This window comes from Pelophylax lessonae (assembly GCF_965119305.1).
Source record: "Pelophylax lessonae genome assembly, chromosome: 10".
Taxonomy (NCBI): domain Eukaryota; kingdom Metazoa; phylum Chordata; class Amphibia; order Anura; family Ranidae; genus Pelophylax; species Pelophylax lessonae.
Window position 1 is genome coordinate 167,443,616 of NC_138777.1, and position 22,218 is coordinate 167,465,833.

Consider the following 22,218-nt stretch of genomic DNA (forward strand, 5'->3'; position numbering starts at 1 on the left):
TACATATTTATTGACTTTGTTTATAATAGGAGTTTCTGCCATGTTTCAGCTTGTTAGTAAATGCTCCATCAGTAATTTTTTCAGATCCTGTCAGTAAAAAAAGTAATCGGGTGTTGGCAACATGCCCCGTGAGCAGGGCCATCGTTTAGCAGTTTCCCCTCCCCAATAGAAAGAATAGCATGTGGATAGAACAGGTGATCAGTGCAGCGTGTGGGGAAATAACTGAAACAGATCTTTTGTGGCTCTCCCTGCAGCAGCTAAAAAGCCGACATCTCCTGTTCCAGCTGCTGCAGTGAGAGCCACAAAAGATTGGTTCCAGGTGTTTCCCCCCACCTGCTGCACTGATCTGGATTCCTCTCTTATCTCGCTGCCTTGAACCCCCCCCCCCCCCACCATGTGCCCCCCCCCCCCCCCCACAGCGCTCTCGGCTTCCTTCCTTTCCTGCCAGCAGCAGCTGCAGGCAAACAGGGGATCTTCAGGATGGAGAGTGGGGAAGGGTCAATAAATATATAATTTACTGGCTCTTTACTTTTCTAAGTGAACACAGAGGCTTGTATCAGGCATGACATCCAAAGTTATTGCTTTGTAGCTGCTGTGTTGATCTTATCCCCCAGCATGGTGTCTGAGCTGACAGGTTGGATGATTTTCTCCTCGGAACACTGCAGGTGTAGAAATGCAGGACACCCAGAGAAATCTCCACAGCAGACGTTGGCTAAGCCAGCTTCAAGCCCGATGAATGGTGCAAATCCCATTAATTGGAATGGCTGCAGGGGACTAGCAAAGATCACCGGGTGTCTCAGGTGACCAACTGGGCAGAGGAGTCTTAGCACTAAATGCTGTCAGAACCCAATTCTGAGCCAAGTCTTATAGCATGGTACAAGCCTAAAACACCCCCCTCCTTAGTCTTTCTGACTCTGCAAATGATGTAACTTCCTTCACCTGAAGTGAAGGAAGTTACATCATTGTAAAGGAAGTTACATCATTGTAAAGGAAGTTACATCATTTGCAGAGTCTAAAAGCCTACAAAGGGGTGTGTTTTAGGCTGTAGCTGCTGCAGGAAGCAGCTGTGGAAGTGACTGAGTTTATCAGCAGGATATACAGAGTGTCACATGATACAAAGCCACAACTAAACCCAGAATATCAGGGGATCTGCAGACAACAAAGCAACATGGTACTGAGGAAAGATCTATGCTGGGATCGATCATTCCATTCAGTTCTAGTGAAAAGAAAGTTGGAGTTTAGCTTTAAAGCCACAAGTGCTTTTTTTCTTACCACTGCTATTTCTTTGTATACAAGTTTTTTCAATTTTCTGGTGCCCGTGTGTGTCATTCTACTGCCACCTCAAACATCGTGGCTTGTATCATTGCCATAGAACTTGGCTCACAATTGGTTCCTCACAGCGGTGAGTGTTAGGACTCCTCTGTCCTGCTGGACACCTGAGACACGCGGTGCTCTTTTCTAGTTCCCATCATTGGGGTTTGCCCCATCCATCGGGCTGGAGGTCAGCTTAGCCAGTGACTGCTGTGAAGACTTCCCTGGGTGTCCTGGCCTGCATTTCTACACCTGCAGTGTTCTGAGGAGAAATTCATCTGAGCCGTCAATTCAGACACCATGCTGGGGGATGAGACTAACATAGCAGCTACAAAGTAACCATTTTGAATGTCATTAAATTGTGTAAATGAGTGCGCTAACCTAAAAAAGAGATGGGGGAGGCAGCACCTAAACTCTAGAAACAAAAGAGTACAAACATGGAAGAAAATATAATATTATAATCCAGCTATACATTTGTCGTTAGTTTACACATGTATATACATTTTTTTAGGGAAGCGCACTTATATTTTCTTCCAATTTTGAATGTCATGCCTGATACAAGCCTACGTTTGTGGGTGCAACTTTTTACTTTGCTTTTGTTTGGTTAATAAAGGTAACTGAACTATGAGCCTGTGCGCTCTCACTCTTGCTTTTGTTTTATAAATGAAGCATAGTAACCTGTGTTTACCATGCTTCTTTTTTTGAATGGACAGGAGCCTCTGTCCCCTGTTCATTCATCTACAGTGCAGATGAGGCTACGGAGAAAGGGACTGGGGAATGTATCTCTCAAAAGTGAGACTTCTGGGGTCTGTTTGGACCCCTGATATTTCACCAAAGCCCTCCCCAACAGCATTGTAAAAAAAATGTAAAACATTATTAAATTAAAATTAATTGAAAATTAAAAATGGTAAAAAAAATGAAAAATGTGTAAAGAAGAAAAAATAAAAAAAGGAAAATCAGACAATTACTAATAAGACTAAAAAGCCACACCCAATATGTGGCATAATTTAGCCACACCCACTGTGTGCTTCTCCTCCCCCAGCCAGCCCTGATCGAGCCACCCCGTCTCCCCCCTGCAGCGCCCAGCCACCCCCTGCGGGCCAGTTTGTGCAGCAGGAGTTGTCCAGCCCGACCCACCTGGTTAGCAAAAAGTATGTGGAGCAGAGCTTCAGCCTGGGATGGGGTCAGGAGGAGGCAGAGCAAGAGGGGGGCCAAGTCGCTGCACCATGGGCTTCTGGGTAGTACTTGCCCCCTGGGCCAAAAGTTGCCAGCCAGCCCCTTTCTACTACTATTGCATTTAGCAGCCGCAGCACCCTAAGGTGCCTGAACATAACAGTGCTGCTGAAAAGTGACCATGTCTAATAATATGCAGTCACGGTTTGGCTGATAATTTTGTTGAGTCGGGGGGCTTACAGGGCCACCCACAGTTTGCATTTCAGCTGATTTAGCAGGAATCAGCCAAAATTCATGCTACCTATGGCCAGCCTTAACCATTGTTGTTGAAGTCAAATGCATATGTTTGATGTTTAAACATTCTACTTTTTTCTACAGCGAACCTAAGAAAGATGCACAAGAGATGACCCCTTTGCGTATCACTGTTGGGACACAGACAGAGTGGCCTCTGATAGAGCGGGGATCCAAGGAGAGCTTAGACACATTGGATGGAAATTTATTATGTGAAATTGACTCACTGAATGGTGAAACAGCAGATGTGATCACTGACTCTGAGGAGGCACAAGTGGTGGATAAGGTCTTCCAAAGCCCAGCACCAGAAGAGGTTGGAGCCTCGACAAGAAGCATTTCAGCTCTAAGACAAAACAAGAAGGAGTTGTAAGTAAAACTCTTTTTGTTACCCGTAAGCTATATTTTGAGATTTATGGTATCTCAGATATGATTTGGCTTAAACGAGAGTTTTTTGACCATGAGTGAAAGCTTTAACACATCAACAGAAATGCATTTTTAAATAGCAAGGAGGCCTAAATTAATAGACAGAAATCTATCTATAGTGCAACAAATCGGAAAATAATCATAGGTTAACTGAACAAATATAGAGTATGATACTCACTCAAAACATGAATATACAAACCGCCAGACAGACACATTTAGATATAAGTGCAAGAGGTAGATTCCATAGTTACCATGCTCACGAGAGCTTCCTTCTAGTCTGCTAATTCAGAGAGTTTTTTTCTCCTTCCAGCCTTACCTAATATATGCCTAAAGCCTCGTACACACGCGTCGAAAATCGGCAGGGAATTTTCGTCCGACGACCGATCTGCCGATTTTCGGCTTGTTAGTATGATGCTTACGACAACCGACTCCGACTTTTCAGCCGAAAAAAATCTGGCGTGCAGGCTATAAAATTTTTGTCTGCCGTCAAAACACGGCCGTTTTTCCTGCAGTCAGTACAGATTTCGACAGGGAAAAATCTAATGAGCAAGTCTGGGCATGCTCAGAGAAGAAAGAACACAAAGAAAGCAAACCAACACATGACATCACTTCTGAAGTAGAATTTTGTCGGGCGAGAAAATTTGTGTGCAGTCTAGAGAACATTCCAACCAACAAAACACAACTCTGGACAAAAGACGGACAATCGGTCGGCCGATAATCGTTGCGTGTGTACTACTAGGCTTAAGGCCCCTTTCACACAGGTGGACCGTTCAGATCCGCCTGATCGTTTTTTTGGCGGATCTGAACGGTCCCCCCATGCATTCCTATGGGGTATCGGATGTCAGCGGAGACATGTCCGCTGACATCCGACCCGATCCGATCCGTCAAATCTGGACGGATGGAAACCCTATTTTCCATCCGTCCAGCGGATGGGATGGGATCGGATGAGAATGGACCATATTTTATCCAAAACTGGCAGCAATGTGCCACTTCCAGAGCAAGGTTGGGGATATTACAAACAATGTTAAAAAAAATGTTTTAGTAGGTAAGATGTGTAGAGCAGTGTTCTCAACATTTTCTCAGTCAAGGCACCCTTAAAAAGTATGTACAATCTCGAAGCACCCCATTCTAAAATGTAACTAATAGTTTTAAGTACCACAGAAACATTCACACATGTAGGACACCCAACCTGACTTATTATTTTGAAGCATATACACCTTTGCACACTGGTACTGACTAGTAATCTCCCTCACTTGGCAAATATGACCCCGGTGCTGACAGAGAAGGACTGGGAAAGGGCAAGCAAGGATGCCATGCAGACACCCAACTTTCTTCTTATCAGCTGACAACTTCATTAGTTGTTAGGACACTGACGGCTGGAAGGTTGTAATGGTGCACTATGAAAACCTGTGACTTTGTGTAACTGAAAGGAAGGCTTGGTCCACCTGTTGGCTTGTGTAACATTTTTGGACAATTTTTAGTCATTTTGCCAAGGCACCCCTGAGGAAACCTGAAGGCACCTAAGGGTGCCTGGGCACCCTGATTAAAAAAGGCTGGTGTACAGAGTATGATAGATAAGTAGTATAGAGATTATAACATGCAGTATGTACAGAAGAGAAGTGTAGAGGCTATGACAGCAGGTATAATGTGTAGAAAAGAATTGTGGAGGGTATAACAGCAGGCAGTACATGCATATATGAAGTGTGGATGGTATGACCGTGGACAGCATGTAAAGGACAGGAGTGCAGGGGGTATGACAGCAGGCAGCATATGCAAAAGAGAAGTGTGAAGGGCCTAATAGCAGATAAGTATGTGCATAAGAGAGGTGTGGAGGGTATGACAGCAGGCAATATGTGCAGGAGAGGAGTTCAGAGGGTATTAGAGCAGGCACTATGTGTAGGAGAGGGGTGTGTAGGGTATGACAACAGGCACTATGTGTAGGAGAGGGGTGTGTATGGTATGACAGCAGGCACTATGTGTAGGAGAGGGGTGTGTATGGTATGACAGCAGGCACTATGTGTAGGAGAGGGGTGTGTAGGGTATGACAGCAGGCACTATGTGTAGGAGAGGGGTGTGTAGGGTATGACAGCAGGCACTGTGTGTAGGAGAGGGGTGTGTAGGATATGACAACAGGCACTATGTGTAGGAGAGGGGTGTGTAGGGTATGACAGCAGGAACTATGTGTAGGAGAGGGGTGTGTAGGGTATGACAGCAGGCACTATGTGTAGGAGAGGGGTGTGTAGGGTATGACAGCAGGCACTATGTGTAGGAGAGGGGTATGTATGGTATGACAGCAGATTCATAATTTATCCAAACTAAATAAAAATGTTTGAGGTTTGAGGTTTAGTTATACTTAAAGTATTATTTACTTGAGGAACAGTGTGCTGTTCAGCAACTGCAGAGATGCAACACTGATGTGCAACAACTTTGTTTTTCAAATACATAAAAGAGTGACAGTGACCCACTCTGTGATTATTAGCATGACTAATATTAATGGTAAGAACTGTCAGACACCAGAGCTGTCAGAACGGCGGGAGCCAACATAGTCGGAGGAGCGTTTTTTTTATCTTCAGTGGATCGGCAGCAGAGGAAGAAGACATCGGCGGAGGAAGCAGAGAGAAAAAATATAAGCGTAGGAAGCGGAGAAAGAAGATATCATGATTGACATTGGAGCAACAACAGGGGACATTCTTCATTTTTAATAAAATACTTCTCAAAAGCAGTCTCTTGTTTTTTTTGTAACACTACACTGCTTTTTATTTTGGTGAATCGGTAGGGGTACAATGTACCCCATACTCATTCACTTAGGGGGGCTGGGATCAGGGGGCTTCCAGATTCCGATAAGACCCCTGCTCGCAGACCCCCACAACCACTGGCCAGGGTTGTGGGGTAGAGGCCCTTGTCTCCATCAACATGAGGACATGGTGGCCCTCACCCCAAAACTACCCTCGATGTTGAGGGCATGCGCCTAGTATAGTTTACATGATCGGAGACCCAATCAAAGCCAAATCTGTCTTCGTTCAGGACTCCAGCCAGCCAGCGGATGTGCCAGCTGGTTGCTTGGGTCTCCTGGTGGGAAGGAAGACCTGGACAGAGCTGCGGGGGGGCATCCCCTCCTGCTCGCTGGGATAACGGCTGAGCGGCTGCTGAGCCACATGAGTTTTTATCTCCAGAAAGCCAACCGTCCGCTCTAAAAAACAGTACTGGGGCGATGCCTGCAGTTGCAGGCATCATCCTGGTACAACCATTTCTTCAAGCCGACGTACAGGTATGTCGGTTTGCAGGAAGTGGTTAGGAAACCACTAGTTAATTCCTTTACAGTCACAAATATCCAAAATAACCGTTCTTGAAATTTGTTTTTACATACATGATACAAGGACCTAATAGAACATTAGCCAGGCAGATTAAAATATATAACTTGCTGTCCTCGAATGACCACAGAAGCCCACCAACTCCATTATTTCTAGGAGACAGTCACAAGGATTTCTGACAAAGCCAAACAGCAAGACTCTATAGTAAAAGACCAAATAAGTATGTTAACTAATTCAATCTTATTAAAGTTAAAGAATATGTAAACCCAACATTTCATATTCCTTATATGTGCCTGCTGTACCATGTACTTGTATGAAAAAGTATCTTGTTCTCTTTGTATTGCTTCCTTTGTGTGAAATACCCGGTGTGCCTGACAGTCCCTCTGCTTTCCTAGTAAACATTGACCACACTAAGCAGAACACACCATGGTCAGTTCTCTATGCTGTGAACTCAGCCAGTCCTCCTCCGATGATCAGACTTGTCCTGACACCCCCCCCCCCCGCACAGCCTTTTCACTGTGAAGCTCAGTGTACTGCTGTTTTCAACCCCACCCGCAGTTCTTTTGCAGCCTGAACAGAGGTCATGGATCATTTATAAAAAAGGGGAAAACATTTAATTATAAAGTTTTTTTTTTAATTATTTCTAAACACAAATGTTTTGACTTTCATTTATTTTTTAAACTGAATGAGTTGTTTTACAGTGTAAGGGTTTACTGTCACTTTATAGAGAAACAGCAGTCTGCTAACATAATTAGCAATAAAAATATATTTGGCATTCTGAAGCTTCCCTCCAAATACTTTGCTTATTATTTTATATATACTGTGATTCTGTACTTGCCAAATATGCTGCAGAAATCTCCCTTCACTAAGTTTGGCTGAAGTAATTTTAACTCTGGGCAGCTGAAACTGCTGCCTGTTCACTTCCTGGATTTACACAGACAGGCAGAGGCACACAGACACACACATACACATATATATATACAGACAGACAGACAGACAGACACACTCACACCACTGCTTGACTGCACATTTCTCCTCTGTTGATGAATACTCATGGATCTCTGAAGTCTCCTATTTACTCCACCCTCATTCAACCCCCTCCAGCTCTGCAGCTCTCCTTGGCTCTCCTATGACCCACCCCCGAGAGTGAAAGAGAGATTGCTGTGCATGATGTCATTAGCCTAGGCTTGTTACCAGACAAGTAAGAGGAAGTGGGCTGTATAACGTATTTACTGTCAGAAAAAAAATGTTTTACTATCCAAAGTTAAAACAGCAAGGGCAGAAGATTTATTAGATCAAAAGATGAAAACAAATGACTAAAGGTCCACTTTAGGAGCAAGCTGTCTTACTAATAGCCTATTCCCAATTATAAATAAAAAAGGTACACTTGATAATAGTTGCCCAAGTGCTTATCAAAACCGTCAGTATCTCCAAAGCCAACCAGTTGGACTCTATAGTAAAGTAATATACTACCAAACCCGATATTTGTAAAGATTAGAAATTACTGTCTTAAAAGTCGGCCTATTTTCAACTGGGAACAAAGATTGCACATGCATGTAATTACCAGTATTTGTCCATCTGATCTCTGCACAGAGACCAGCCAAAAAGTACATTTCACTTTCTAGCTATTTTCTTCTTCCTAATAAGACCTACTGATACTCTATTCCCTTCAATGGTTAGAAATAGGACAGCATGAGTACAATCTGTCCTCCTGCTCTCTTTTACAAATATTCCGTTTATACTGTAGATTTACTTAAAATTTTTTTGATAGATGAAAGCTTTAACAGAAGCCCTAAAAAGGTTTAATAGTTTATAGTATGTTGTGTGTGTGGTCATAGAAGTTTTAAAATCAACCTCACCCATGGTTTTTCCAGCTGTTAATGTGTAAGCAATCCAGAGTGTGGAGGAGGGTAAATTGCAGAAGGAAACCACCTGCTGCACTTATATGTCAGCTTAAGGCCCCTTTCACACATGCCAACCGTTCCTTTCATTAGTTCAGTCACGTCAAAATGGATGAAGTATTCATCCGTGGTCATCAATTTTTCATCAGTGCTCATCGGTTTTTCATCAGTTATTCATCAGTTTTTTTTACATCCACTACCAATGCAAAAATGGATGAAAAACTGACCATTTACATACGTTTTTTGTCCGATCCATTTTTTTAATGGAAGAAAAAATAGAGCTTTGATCAGTTAAAAAAATCTGATATTGAGGGATGCGGGTGTAAACTGATGTAAATGGATGATTATCTTTCCATAGAGATGCATTGATGTCTGCTTTTCATTTTCAATGGTTTTTATTGAAAACTTTTAAAGCATCAACATAAGAAACAATAACAGAAAACATCATTCAGTGGTAAAGCCATCACCGCAGTAAGCTACAATAGCCCCCGGGGCTAGTAAAGGAAATACAGCAATTACCCATACAGCATTTGAACAGAAACAAGGAAAAAAAAAAACAATACATGCGTGGTCCCCTGAGTTACCAGTAAAATTACAACTCCGTAGCCATGATCTACAGTATGCTACAGCTCTAGAAGCGAGCATACGAGGCCAGCCCGAGTAAGCCTCCCCTCAGCCCGCTATGTTCAGGCCACGTTGGAGCCAAAACAAATGTGTGTGAAGCAATGTGCCACCACTAAGTAAACCTAATAAAAAGGCCTACACAAGATGGCAAGGAGGAAAGGTAGAGAGAAAAGGAAATGTGAAGAAAGAAAGGAAAAGGAGCGATAGAAAGAAAGAAAGAAAGAAAGAAAGAAAGAAAGAAAGAAAGAAAGAGTGGACCCAACTCCGTGCCCCGCACCCCGCCCCCGGCCCCATGCACAGCCCTCAAGCTGTCCCGGTTAGATAGTTGAGCCACGGTTCCCACAGTCTATCGAGTTTGTGCATTTTGTCGTCTAGTTGAGCCGACAGCCGTTCATTCACCATGATCCAGGACAATGCCTCAGCTGCTCAAACTGCAGGACAGGAGATCTCCAAGATCTAGCAATTGTAATTTTCGCTGCGGTAAAAATAAAGGTTATAAGCCGTCTCTGTGCCTTCGTGGCCGCATCCACCTTCCGGCCCAAAAGGGCCTGCTGTGGAGACTTGGTCAGGTTAACTTGCGTTAAGGTGTAAATGAAGTTATACACCTAATCCAAAAATGTCGCACCTTGGGGCATTGCCACCAAATGTGGAACATAGTACCCTCCTGACCGCAACCCCGAAAACACAGAGGAGATGCTCCTGGCACAAAAGATGCTATCCTAGCCGGCACCATATACCAGCGTAGCAGTACCTTATAATTAGCTTCTATAATTGAGGTGTTGATGCCTCCCCCAGTTCGGTGTGCGATGGTGATCTGGAGGCCTCCTGAGCCATAGCATGCCAATCTGCCAAAGCCAAAGTGTCCTGGATATCAGTTTCCCAACGGTCCATATAAGGAAGTTTCACAGGCGAGTCAGATAACACATTATAAATCATGGAAATATAACCTTGCAACTTATCATATTTGCGGCACAGATATTCCATAGAAGTCATGGTTGTCAGGTCCGAGAGACGAGACAGTGAGCGCAAATAGTGTTCAATTTCAGTGTACCTGAAATATTCAGACTTAGGCAAGGCATGTTTATTGATGTCTGCTTTTCATCTGTCAACAGATAGATGAAAAACAGACAAAAGGACAGCATGTGTGAAAGGGGCATAAGGCACAAGTCACACTTGTATGACTCCAAAGTTGTGCTGACTTTGGAGTGCAACTTTGGATGGGTGCAACTTGGATACAACTTTGTCTTTGACCAGTGATAATGGTCAACTGTCGTATTGTATTACATTCAGGTACGACTTTCATGCAACTTTTGAGGGTTACCACACGTACACCAACACAGGTTGAACTGGGTGGACTATTGTCTTTATTCCACCTTACCTTTTATGTAACTATGTAACCTTTCATATCTGTGAGACTTAAAGTAGAACTATGGGCAAAACCTTTTCTCGTTTTGGATAGAGTAAGGGAGGGTGCACAGACTGGGAAATGTCTTATTGCCTGTGATTAGCAGTGTGAAGTGTTTGCTTCATGGCGGGTTTGGGCAGGTGGGTTGGGACTAGGATCCTGAACACAACTGAGTCCATCTCTAGATAACATTGAAGTCTATGGCCCTCAAGTTGCATGAAAGTTGGACCAAAGTAGTGCATGAACTACTGTGAAGTTGCTGCAACTTTAAAATATAACTAAAGGCTAAACTTAATTTTTTAGTTTTGGATGGAGTGGAGAGGGATTAGAACCTCTGTCAGGTTTTCATTGCTGTCTGTGCACCCGTTAAGGAGATTCACCCTCTCTATTTGTCCTGTTTACCATTACTATTGAAAGCAAAAGTAAAAGAAAATCCAAAATTTTGGGTTGTCCCCAAAAAAATAAAAACGAGGAAATCTTTAAATGGGGACACTTGTTCTGGTGACCTGGAGGTCCCTAAGAAATTCCTTTAATTTTTGGGGATTTCCTCTCACATCCAGTTTGGCTATGGGACAGGAAGTGAATGTAAATCTTCGCAATGGGACACAGATGGCAAAACAAAATCTAACAGGGGTTATACCCCTCCCTTTCTCTTTCCAAAATGAAAAAAAAAAAATGTGCCCATAGTTCCACTTTAAGTCTCACATATATGAATGTTACAAAATTAGTAAGGTTAAATAAAGTCAATAGTCCATCCAGTTCAACCTGTGTTGGTGTATGTGTGTCAGTGTTGATAATTATTTCCAAAATCCCTGTATGTCCTTAAAGATGCATGTCCTAGAATCTTTTAAAAATATCAATATCAATATTCCTGTCGGTATGCTGTCCTCAAAGATTAGGAATAATGGTCTCTCTATACCTGACTGAGTTCTTTGAGGACTCTTGGGTGTAAGCCATCTGATCGAGGTGATTTTTTTGTGTTAAGCTTATCTAGTCTTTCCTTGACTCCGGCCTCTGTTAGCCACAAGGGTACATCCTAATGTGTTATTAACAATCCTGTCATGGTCAGTATACCCCTCTTTTTCCTGTGTAAAAACTGAAGAGAAGAAAGCATTTAGTAGAGTTGCCTTCTCTGTGTCATCTGTAACCATCCTCCCATATCACCTTTTATGTGGGCAGTGTGCTCTGATCTCACTTTTTTTACTGTTAATATATCTAAAAAATTCCTTGGGATTTTTTTTACTCTCCTCTGCTATGTGTCTCTCGTAGTCTTTTTTAGCCGTCCTGATTTTGTTCTTACACTTCTTATTGCATTGCTTGTAGTGTTGGAATGCTGATAATTCCCCCTCCGCTTTATATTTTTTAAAGCCCTTTTTTTCTCTTTAATAAGACTTTTTACATTACGGTTTAGTCACTCAGGTTTAACCTTTGCTCTTCTATATTTATTGCCCATTGGAATGCACTTTGTGATACCTTTGTTTAATGTGCTCCTAAAGCACTCATGTTCTTCTTCTGTGTTCAATGTTTCTAGGATTTGGTCCCAACTGATGTCTTGTAGTATTGAGCACAGTTCAGAAAAGTTTGCTCTTTTGAAATTTAGAGTTCTTGTGCTACCTTCATGCCTCCTTTTCCTATGATTTACGCTAAATGTGATCATCCTGTGATTGCTATGTCCCAAGTTGTTCAGTATTGCCACATCTGAGATCATACTTGGATCGTTCGTAATTAATAAATCTAGCAATGCATGCTTTCTAGTCAGGGAATCCACCAAATGAGACATGAAGTTTCCTGTAAGATATTCATGAAATGACTGGCCTTTAAAGAGTGAGCTGTCCCCTCTGCCCAGTCAATATCTGGATCATTGAAGTCCCCATTATGATGATATTTCTCTGCCTCACTGCCATTTCTAACTGATAGGGGGTCCAGCTCCTCCTGCTCCTTCAGGTTGAGGGGCCAGTAATTTACCCCCACTATTAATTTCCCACTTACTTCTCTATGGAGTTCTACCCACACTGATTCCACCTCCCTCTTTGTCCCATTCACAGTGCCTCTCTTCTCTACCACCCTTACATCATCGATATAATTGGAAAACATGAGGAACAACTTGTCATGTGACTTTAATGTCTGCAGTTGCATAAGTCGACAAGTCGCACAAGTGTGAATGAAGCCTTAGAGTTGAAGTTTAACCCCCTAGGTTACCAAGGTATTTTTCTAAATGTCCTGGTATTCAAGGGGTTAAAACAAGCCATGAGCTTGGTATTGTTATTTTCAGCCAATTTCATGTAAAAGTGAGCCACCCAATCACGTATACACAGTACTATGAATTGCCACCCAGCCACACGCCCATACCCTGGCTCCCAGGATCTCTTAGTTCTCTGGGTAGCCTGAAACTACTGTAAACTGAGTCAGGATGCTGATCTCCTCTGATATTAATGGACCCGGAAGTGCTCAGTGCTGAGCATTTCCAGGTTCTGAGCTGTCAAAATTCCAGCTTTAATGGTGGGTAAATCAGCGCTATGCTTAATCGACTGGAATGAATGGCACAGAATACATTAGGGGGTCTAAGCATCACTTATGGACATTTTTGGGACCATACTTTTTTTTCTCTTTTTCTCAAGTGTGTGCAATTTTAAAGTATATGTAAACCCGACCTTGTAAAATAACCTATTCAGTTTAAAATAGAAATGAAAGGCAAAACATTTGTGTATAGGTATAAAAAACTTTATAAATACCTTTTTTTATTATTATAAGTGATCACATTTCCATCACATGCCTAAAGAAGGGGTCCTGCTTGACTCTGAAACATTATACCATACTGTTCTGTGATGTGATCTTTCTTTAACCACTTCAGCTCCGGGGAGGTTTTACCCCCTTAATGACCAGGCCATTTTTTGCGATACGGCACTGCGTTGCTTTAACTGACAATTGTGCGGTTATGCGACACTGTACCCAAAATGTTTTACTTTCTGCTATAAAACATACCCAATAAAATTTTTTTAAAAAATCTAATTTTTTTATTAATTTAGGCCAATATGTATTCTGCTACATATTTTTGGTATATGTATTGGTTTTGGTTTGCGCAAAAGTTATAGTGTCTACAAACTATGGGATAGATTTATGGACTTTTTATTTTTTTACTTGTTTTTACAAGTAATGGCAGAGATCAGTGATTTTTAGCGGGACTGCGACATTGCGGTGGACAAATCCGACACGGGACACTTTTTGGGGACCAGTGACCAATACAATAATCAGTGCTAAACAAAATGCACTGTTACTGTATAAATGACACTGGCAGGGAAGGGGTTCACACCAGGGGTGATCAAGGGGTTAAGTGTGCTCCTAGGGAGTGCTTTCTAACTGTAGGGGGAGGGAATGCACTAGAGGAAAAGAGAGATCTGTGTTTCAGCTTAGCTAAAACTCAAGATCTCTCTCTTCCTCTGTGACAGAACGGCGATCTGCCTTGTTTACATAGGCAGACTGCCGTTCTGTAATTTCGCTGAACCCGCTGATTGGCTCCGAGCATCTCCTGCACAAAATTACATACATGTACATGGTTTTCATGAAGGGGGATGGTGGGACTTTAGATAATGCACATGAAAACATGCACCTCTGTCCCTAAATCTGAGAATAAGAAAGGGACTTTAAATGAGTCATATGACCCACAGCTTGGAAAATTATATCGACATAATTGTTGCTATGGAGATAAGGCATGACATATTGCAATTTGTACATACAAAGATGTTGTTTATTTCATATATATACATACAAAGATAACACAAAGTCAATACATGTACAGTATATACACCTAGATCATACTGAGTACATTGTTGTAGCCGTTAATGTAAGCCGATAATATTATATGGTCAAGTATAGCAAAACAGTCAGTAGAAAAAATTGTAGAAATAATAAACTATGTTAAAAGCAGGGCTGCATCCAATAAGCTTGACACGTTTCGTGGGTAAGTTCCAGTTCCTCGGAAGTGGACGCAGACCATATTTGTAAAGAACAACAATGAATACCTAATAATTGCCAAAATGGTAGAAAATAGTAAAGGCGGGAGGAAAAAAAAAACATCCACACTAAAGTACTTACATAGTGGATACAGATAAAAAGATGCGGTACTACAAACACAGGGCTGCTAGGAGCGTCTGTCCCGGGAGCTGAGGTGATGGAAACCCATGGAGAGGCCGGGTGCACACACCCCCAGGGGAAAGGAGGTTTCCAAATTGAAACCAATAACGTCTGCTCCTGAGAAAGTGGAACTCATCCACGAAACCCGTTGAGCTTATTGGATGCAAACATGCTTTTAACTAATAATAATCTATTATTTCTACTATTTTTTCTAATGACTGTTTTGTTGTACTTGATCATACAGTATTATCGGCTTACATTGACGGCTACAATAATGTACTCAGTATGATCTAGGTGTATATACACAAATTGCTTTATGTTATCTTTGTATGTATATATATGAAATAAACAACATCTTTGTATGTACAATGTCATGCCTTATATCCATATCAACAATTATGTCTATATAATTTCCAAGCTGTGGATCATATGTCTCATTTAAAGTCCTAAACTCCCCCCTTTCTTATGTACGTGGTTTTGCGCAGCCGGGCCGCCCTGCTGCAGTTTCCCCAGAGACAGAAGTGGTTAAATAAAAATCATTTGTAAGAAACTGAAGATCCTTGGTGTGCTGGCAAATATCTACATTTTGGTGCATGTTCCAGTATCCAGCTGGTGGTCACTACAGCATCTGGTACTTTTAGAGCTCATTCCAGGAACGTGTGTGATGGGAATATCAACTGCACAAGGACACCTAGAGCAGCGGCTACTCCCGCTCTCTCCTCGTTTTGTTTTTACTGGCTGTGATTGACAGCAGTGGGAGTCAATGGGCTCAGCCAATGAGAAGGGAGGGTCAGGACAGCCGAGGCTAACGTGAACGTCGCTGGATTGGAGGGAGTTCAGGTAAAGATGGGGGGGGGGGGCTGGAGGGGACCGCTGCACACAGAACGTTTTTTACCTTCATGCATAAAATGCATGAAGGGAAAAAACCTTCAGCGTTTAGAACCACTTTCAGATTATATAAGATTAGCATGCATAGAATCTGTGTTCTACGCAAACCAATCAGGTTTCTTTGTAGCACTACACGACACTTTTATACATCTTTTGGCCTTGAAACAATAAAAGTTACAGTATATTTTAAATATACACATAGGTAATGGTTCATGAGCAAGTCTTCAGTGTACTACTTGTCATAGCTGGATTAAAACTTTGAAGGCCAGGAGATCTTTATCATAGTTGGCCTTTGTCAGAAATTATGCCATCTGTTCTGCAAGTGCACTGTGTACAAAGTGTAAGGAGGTTCCCGTGCTCACCACTGACTGTGAAATGAATCCGCTACTGCAGAGAGTGATGTGCTATACAGAACCTATATAATGTTGCAGAGACAAAACCCCAACTGTTTACCCAAGGTGATCTGTTGCTCATTTTTGAAGGGTTTAATTCCAGTTCCTTCTCTGTAACGTTTCAATTATGCATATCAGTTCGCTGATTCCTTGTCAAATTTGTTTATTGTTTTGAATAAAATAAAGGCGAAAAATCTGAATTTTACATGGATTGTGGTACATATTCAAAGGGTAACAAACAAATTACTTCAATTGCAAAGAGACAAATAAAAATTCAAATGCAATATCGCACCATATAAGCATCAAATAGACCGTCAAAGTCAAATGTCACAAATGTCAATTATTCGAAAAGAAAGAGAAAGGTAGATTGTTGACTGTCGGTCTAGTTTAAAAACAAAGTGATTAATAAATCAGTAAAGCAAAATTACATTTCAAGGGGTCTGGAGAACAACCCTGCGAGTACCACATAAGAATTGATAAAAGTAAAAGGGTCTTAAAAAAGGAGTAAGAGAATAGAAGAAGTAAAGAAAAGGGAAAAAATGCAGTAGGAGTAAAGGGTAGTAGCTGATTCATTACACTGTCAGTGGTGAGCACAAGAATCCCTATATAAATCCTGTATTATAATAATAATTATAATCCCCATAAACTTTGTACACAGTGCCCAGATCCCCTCCATATTTCCTCTTCTGGTCAAATAGCAACACATAACTAACAAAAAAGGGGGCTTTAGAGGTGCACAAACACAAACCCAAGCATAACGTTAGTATAAAATTCCAAAAACTTTTTTAGTTCATAGATAAAAAACATATAAAATATAAAGATGTCCTGCCCATCCCTAAAGGAAAATGCTGGTTCCTACTGAACACTATTTAGGCAATGTCTTTCTGATTATATAATCATTACACAACAAAATGGTCTATGCAGGAACACTGTTGTTGGTATCTGACAGGTTTCGCAGATGCTTCTTCAGGAGTCCTAATGTAGCAGAGTAAGGAGCACAATTAAAATAATATTTCCATAAGTTCATAAGCAATCAGACAATAAAAATACATAAGGGTTGCATACTCGTATACAACAATGTGATTCGGTATGCGTGTGGCATCACATTCAGGGAGGAACAGATTTATTCAAACCGAAAATCTTTTAATTGCCCTAGAAAAATCTATTGGACATGGAGGATACTGGATAAATGGAACCTCTATTAGTGGGACCAAGACCAAATAGATAAAAATTAAAAATATATTTGAAAAAAAAATGCCACTTACTATGATTGACTTACATAAGCTTAAAGCGGAGCTCCACCCAAAAGGGGAAGCTCTGCTTGCTTACATTTGGCACTTTTGGGGGGGGGGGGGGCAGGTACCTGTTATTGACAGGTAGCAGCTCCCACTCCCTGGTAATCTCCATAATTTCCGGCCCCTCCTCTTCCCACAACTGCCTTCTGGGACCCGTGTGTGCCCCAGAAGACGAGGGGACCATTCAGAGGGCTTCACTGCCGGTTTCCCTTACTTGCAATTCCGGCACCTGCACCCAAAGCCGATGGATGACATGGCATGGGGTGCCAACATCGCAGGATCCCAGAACAGGTAAGTGTCCTTATATTAAAAGTCAGCAGCTACAGTATTTGTAGCTGCTGACTTTTTACATTTTTTTTTTTTTTTACAGGCTGAAACTTGGAATAAGCATTAAGTACTTGGAACAAACCACCAACTATAGGGAAAGGGACCTCCACTTGGGAAACAGCTAGAAAAGAGAAAATAATATGGCCCATTTTAACTATTAGGTATATAGTATACATAAATAAATCCCCATATATGTAAAAAAAAAAAAAGGGGGGGGGAGAAGAAAAATGGGGAGAGGAGAAAAAAAACCCTGTTTTTAGCCTATAGCGTTAGGTTCGTTTTTCTATTGTTCAAATGTTCTTTAACTTTTTCTCTTAACATCGATTGTTAGAGAATGTTTCATTCTCCTTGTGTAAGGAAACAATTAGAAACTGACATTTCACACATATTACAAATGTTACAGGTTGTATTTGTGACCTGTGTGCAAATGCTGGGACATTTGATTTTATTATATATGGATTTCTAAGTCTCTGCTCTGTAAGGTTATTAGAAGCCTGATCAAAATGAAGAGACCCCATCCCAGTTTGGAAATAGATGTAAGAAGATACTTTCACAGCTAAAATTTCATTTAGGGCTTTAGGTTGCCCTGGGGAATATTTATGTTGTACCATTGCACAGTTAGCATTGTTTCTAGTTTCATTTTGAGAACATTCCTTAATTATCTAATCATAATGAGGTAAAATTAATGCTTGTTTTCAACTGTGGTTATGAGAAAATTTGAAATTTGAAAGATAAAAAAAATTTGCTCAAACACATTTCTTACAGTAAATGTGATTTTTGTTTAGGAAAGTCCATTTACTCAAAAATCGATTGTTATAAGCAAGTTTTTATAAAGTACTTTTGACAATCTTCATGTCACTTTTCTTTTTGGTTTTTAAGGATCATACTGACCTAGGTGGATGCAGCATCGGTCTCATGCTGCATTTGTCCCCTGGCACCTCTACCACTGAGAACAGAGCAATCAAACACTGCAAATCGCTCGGTTCTCACACCTCCCCGATTGTCAGTCAGCAGATTTCTGCTCTGCGAGCTTTGGCTGTACTTCTCCTTTAATTTTAATCCTAATATTGATGTATACTTAATACATATGTGTAAAAACCAATATTGTCTCCTTTAGGACAGCTAGTACTTCTGAACCCTATGGTAATAGATTTTCAAAATGAAACAAGAGCGTCATACTAACCACATCTATTTAATCAGATATACACAGAATGAAGGATGAGAAATTACAGGTTCACAGTGTCTTAAAGAATATGTATAATCAGATGTGAAAAATCTTTTATTGAACCCCCCCCCGTGGGTCTGGTGCACATAGCAGTTGGTCCTGTTCAGATCTGTGTAGTAGTTTAGAAAAAATGTATATTTTTCTGTTTTAGCTGTGCTGTAAATTCACCCTGGGCTGAAGACCAAATTATGGGTGTTTCTTCGGAGGAGGCGCTAAAGTCACCTCCTCCTCTTTATTGTATTACACTATATTGTCAAAAGTGTTGGGATGCCTGCCTTTACATGCACATAAACTTTAACCACTGTCGGACCGCGGCAGGGCAGCCCAGCTGCACAAAATCACGTACATGTACGTGATTTTGTGCACAGATTTTCGGAATCCAATAAAATACCAATAAAAGCTCTATTTGTGGGGAAAAAAATACATAATTTTTTTTGGGTACAGCGTCGCACAAGCACACAATTGTCAGTTAAAGCAACGCAGTGCAGTATCGCAAAAAATGGCATGGTCTTTAGGGGGTAAAACCTTTCCGGAGCTGAAGTGGTTAATGACATCCCAGTCTTAGTCCGTAGGGTTCAATATTGAGTTGGCCCACCCTTTGCAGCTATAACAGCTGCAACCCTTCTAGGAAGGCTGTCCACAATGTTTAGGAGTATGTCTATGGGAATGTTTGACCATTCATCTAGAAGTGCATTTGTGAGGTCAGGCACTGATATGGACAAGAAGGCCTGGGTCGCACTCTCCACTCTGATTTATCCCAAAGGTGTGCTATCAGGTTGAGATCAGGACTTAGGCCAGTGAAGTCCCCCCCCCCCCCCAAACTTGCTCATCCATGTCTTTATGGACCTTGCTTTGTTCACTGATCCAAATTATTTGGTGGGGGGGGGGGGGTTATGGCGTGGGGTTGTTTTTCAGGGGCTGGACTTAGTTCCAGTAAATGGACCTCTTAAGGCATCAGCATACCAAGACATTTTGGACAATTTCATGCTTCCAACTTTGTGGGAACAGTTTGGGGATGGCCCCTTCCTGTTCCAACATGACTGCGCACCAGTGCACAATACAGGGTTTTAAAAAACACTTGTTTTTCTTTCTTCTTTTTATAACATTTTGAAAATAAATAATCTTTCTTCATATATTTAGGCAAAAGTGTATTCTGCTACATTTCTTTGGTAAAAATACCCCAATTTAGTGTATATTATTTAGTCTGTGTAAAAGATAGAGTCTACAAACTATGGTAAATGTATTTAAAAATGGATCGATCCTGATGTAATGACTGCCAATCTCATTTTTTAAGGCTCTAAAATGCCAGGACAGTGCAAATACCCCCCAAATAACCCCCTTTTTTTTAAATAGGCATCCTAAGGAATTTAGTAAGAGGCATGGCAAATATTTTGAAGTTATAATTTTTTGTTAAAATTATTTGGAAAATTAAGAAATTAACTAAAATAATTTTTTTTTTTTCCACACAATTAACCCTTTGAAGACTAAGCCTTGTTTACAAGTTAAAATCAATATGTTTTGCTAGAAAATTACTTAGAAGCCCCAAACATTATATATAAATATATATATATATATATTAGCAGAGACCCTAGAGAATAAAATGGTGGTGGTTTCACTATTTTATGTCACACTGTATTTGCACAGCGGTCTTTGAAACGCAATATTTTTGGAAAAAATACACTTTCATGAATTAAAAAAGACAAAACAGTAAAGTTAGCCCAATTTTTTGTATAATGTGAAAGGTGATGTTATGCCGAGTAAATAGAAACCTAACATGTCATGGTTTAAAATTGTGCACACTCATGGAATGGCGACAAACTACGGTATTTACAAATCTCAATTGGATGATGCTTTGAAAAATTGTAACGGTTACCAGTTTAGAGTTACAGAGGAGTTGGAATTATTGCTCTCACTCTAACGATTGTGGCAATACCTCACATCTGTGGTTTGAACACTGTTTACATTTGCTGGCGTGACTTACATATGTGTTCGCTTCTGCGCGCTAGCATGGAGTGATGGGGCGCTTTAAATGATTTATTTATTTTTTATTTTTCTTTATTTAATTTTATTTATTTTTACACTGTCCCTTCAATTTTTTTTTATCACTTTTATTGCTGTCACAAGGAATATAAACATCCCTTGTGACAGCAATAGTCACATGTCAGGTATTTGTTTGAAGGAATCTGGGGTCTATAAGACCCCAAATCCCTCCTTTGCACTTAAAATCATTCACAACACCAAGTTTGGCTGTTTTTCAATACTGACATTTTTTTAAAAATCTGGTGCCTTTAGGGCTCCAGTAAACTGGAAGTGATGTCATGTCATCGCTTCCGGGTTACTAAATCCTTGACACAACAAAGACAATTCCAGCCTTGTTCGGGTCTCCGGCCAGCTTGTGGTAGTGTCGGCTGATCAATCAAGGCTCCCGGTGGGACGGGCGAGCCTCAGAAGGCGGCTGGAGGGGGGACATTCCCTCCCGGTGCTAGTGATAACAGACAAGTGGCTGATTAACCGCATTGGTTTGTTATTACAAGAAAGCTGACCGTTGGCTCTAAAAAACTGTACCGTGGTGATGCCTGCAGCTGCAGGCATCACTCCGGTATAACCCCTTGAAGCAGAAGGACTCATATTTGCATTACATCAACGTGAACGAGTTAATAAGTCATTTCTCACACACAGCATAGGCATATATTTAATTACACCCAGAAAAACATTCTACTATGCCTCCCACGTATTGGGATGCCACATGTGTGAGACTTTTTCACAGCCTAGATCAGTGTTTCTCAACCTTTTTTCAGTCAAGGCACTCACACTTTAAAATTATGAACAATCTCAAGGCCATCCTCCAAAATTATGAACGGTCTTGAATGTAAAAACTATGTAAAAACTGTAAAAACTATTCTGATTTTACACAATGCAGCAACATCCATACACGTAGGACACCCAATGTTAAAGGTGATATATTCTTCCAAAGCAAATACACTTTTGCAAACTGGTACTGACTAGTATTCCAATGTTTCACTTCTCTCTCAGTCTTTCTTCATCACTAATGAGACCCCAAAGCTGATGTAGAGAGGCAAGGATGAGAGACAAGAATGATGTGCAGAAAACTGGCATCCTTATCAACTGGTGATGTCTTTGGTCATTAGGAGGTTGACATCTAAAAGGTTGTAATGGTGTAGAATGAAAACCTGTGGCTTTGTGTAACTAAAAGGCAGTTTTCATCCACTCACCAGCTTGTATACATTTTGGGGCAAATTTTAGGCATTTTGCCAAGGCACCCCTGAAGAAACCTCAAGTAACCCCAGTTGAAGAAGGCTGGCCTAGATGCATAGAGGGGCCTAAAATCCAAGGAGCACCTTTGGGTTTTTAAGGAACATAAATTATAAATAAAATACACATATCATTTTCTGACTGCATGTCAAGGTATTTTCAGGACCAGTATGTCCTCCCAGATTGACACTTGTCCTGCCCAGCCATTTATATACAGTGGCTGGACAGGAAGGAGGTCAAGCACCCCT

The 22,218-nt window shown here is 41.1% G+C and overlaps 1 protein-coding gene across 1 annotated transcript in view; it reads left to right on the forward strand.

Moving 5' to 3' along the window:
* Window positions 1–22,218, forward strand: part of EML3 (EMAP like 3) — a 153,091-nt gene that overhangs the window by 53,005 nt on the left and 77,868 nt on the right. Inside the window, exon 4 of the mRNA XM_082270182.1 lies at window positions 2,863–3,141. Coding sequence (XP_082126308.1) covers window positions 2,863–3,141 — 279 coding nt within the window. The remainder of the gene's footprint in view (window positions 1–2,862; window positions 3,142–22,218) is intronic.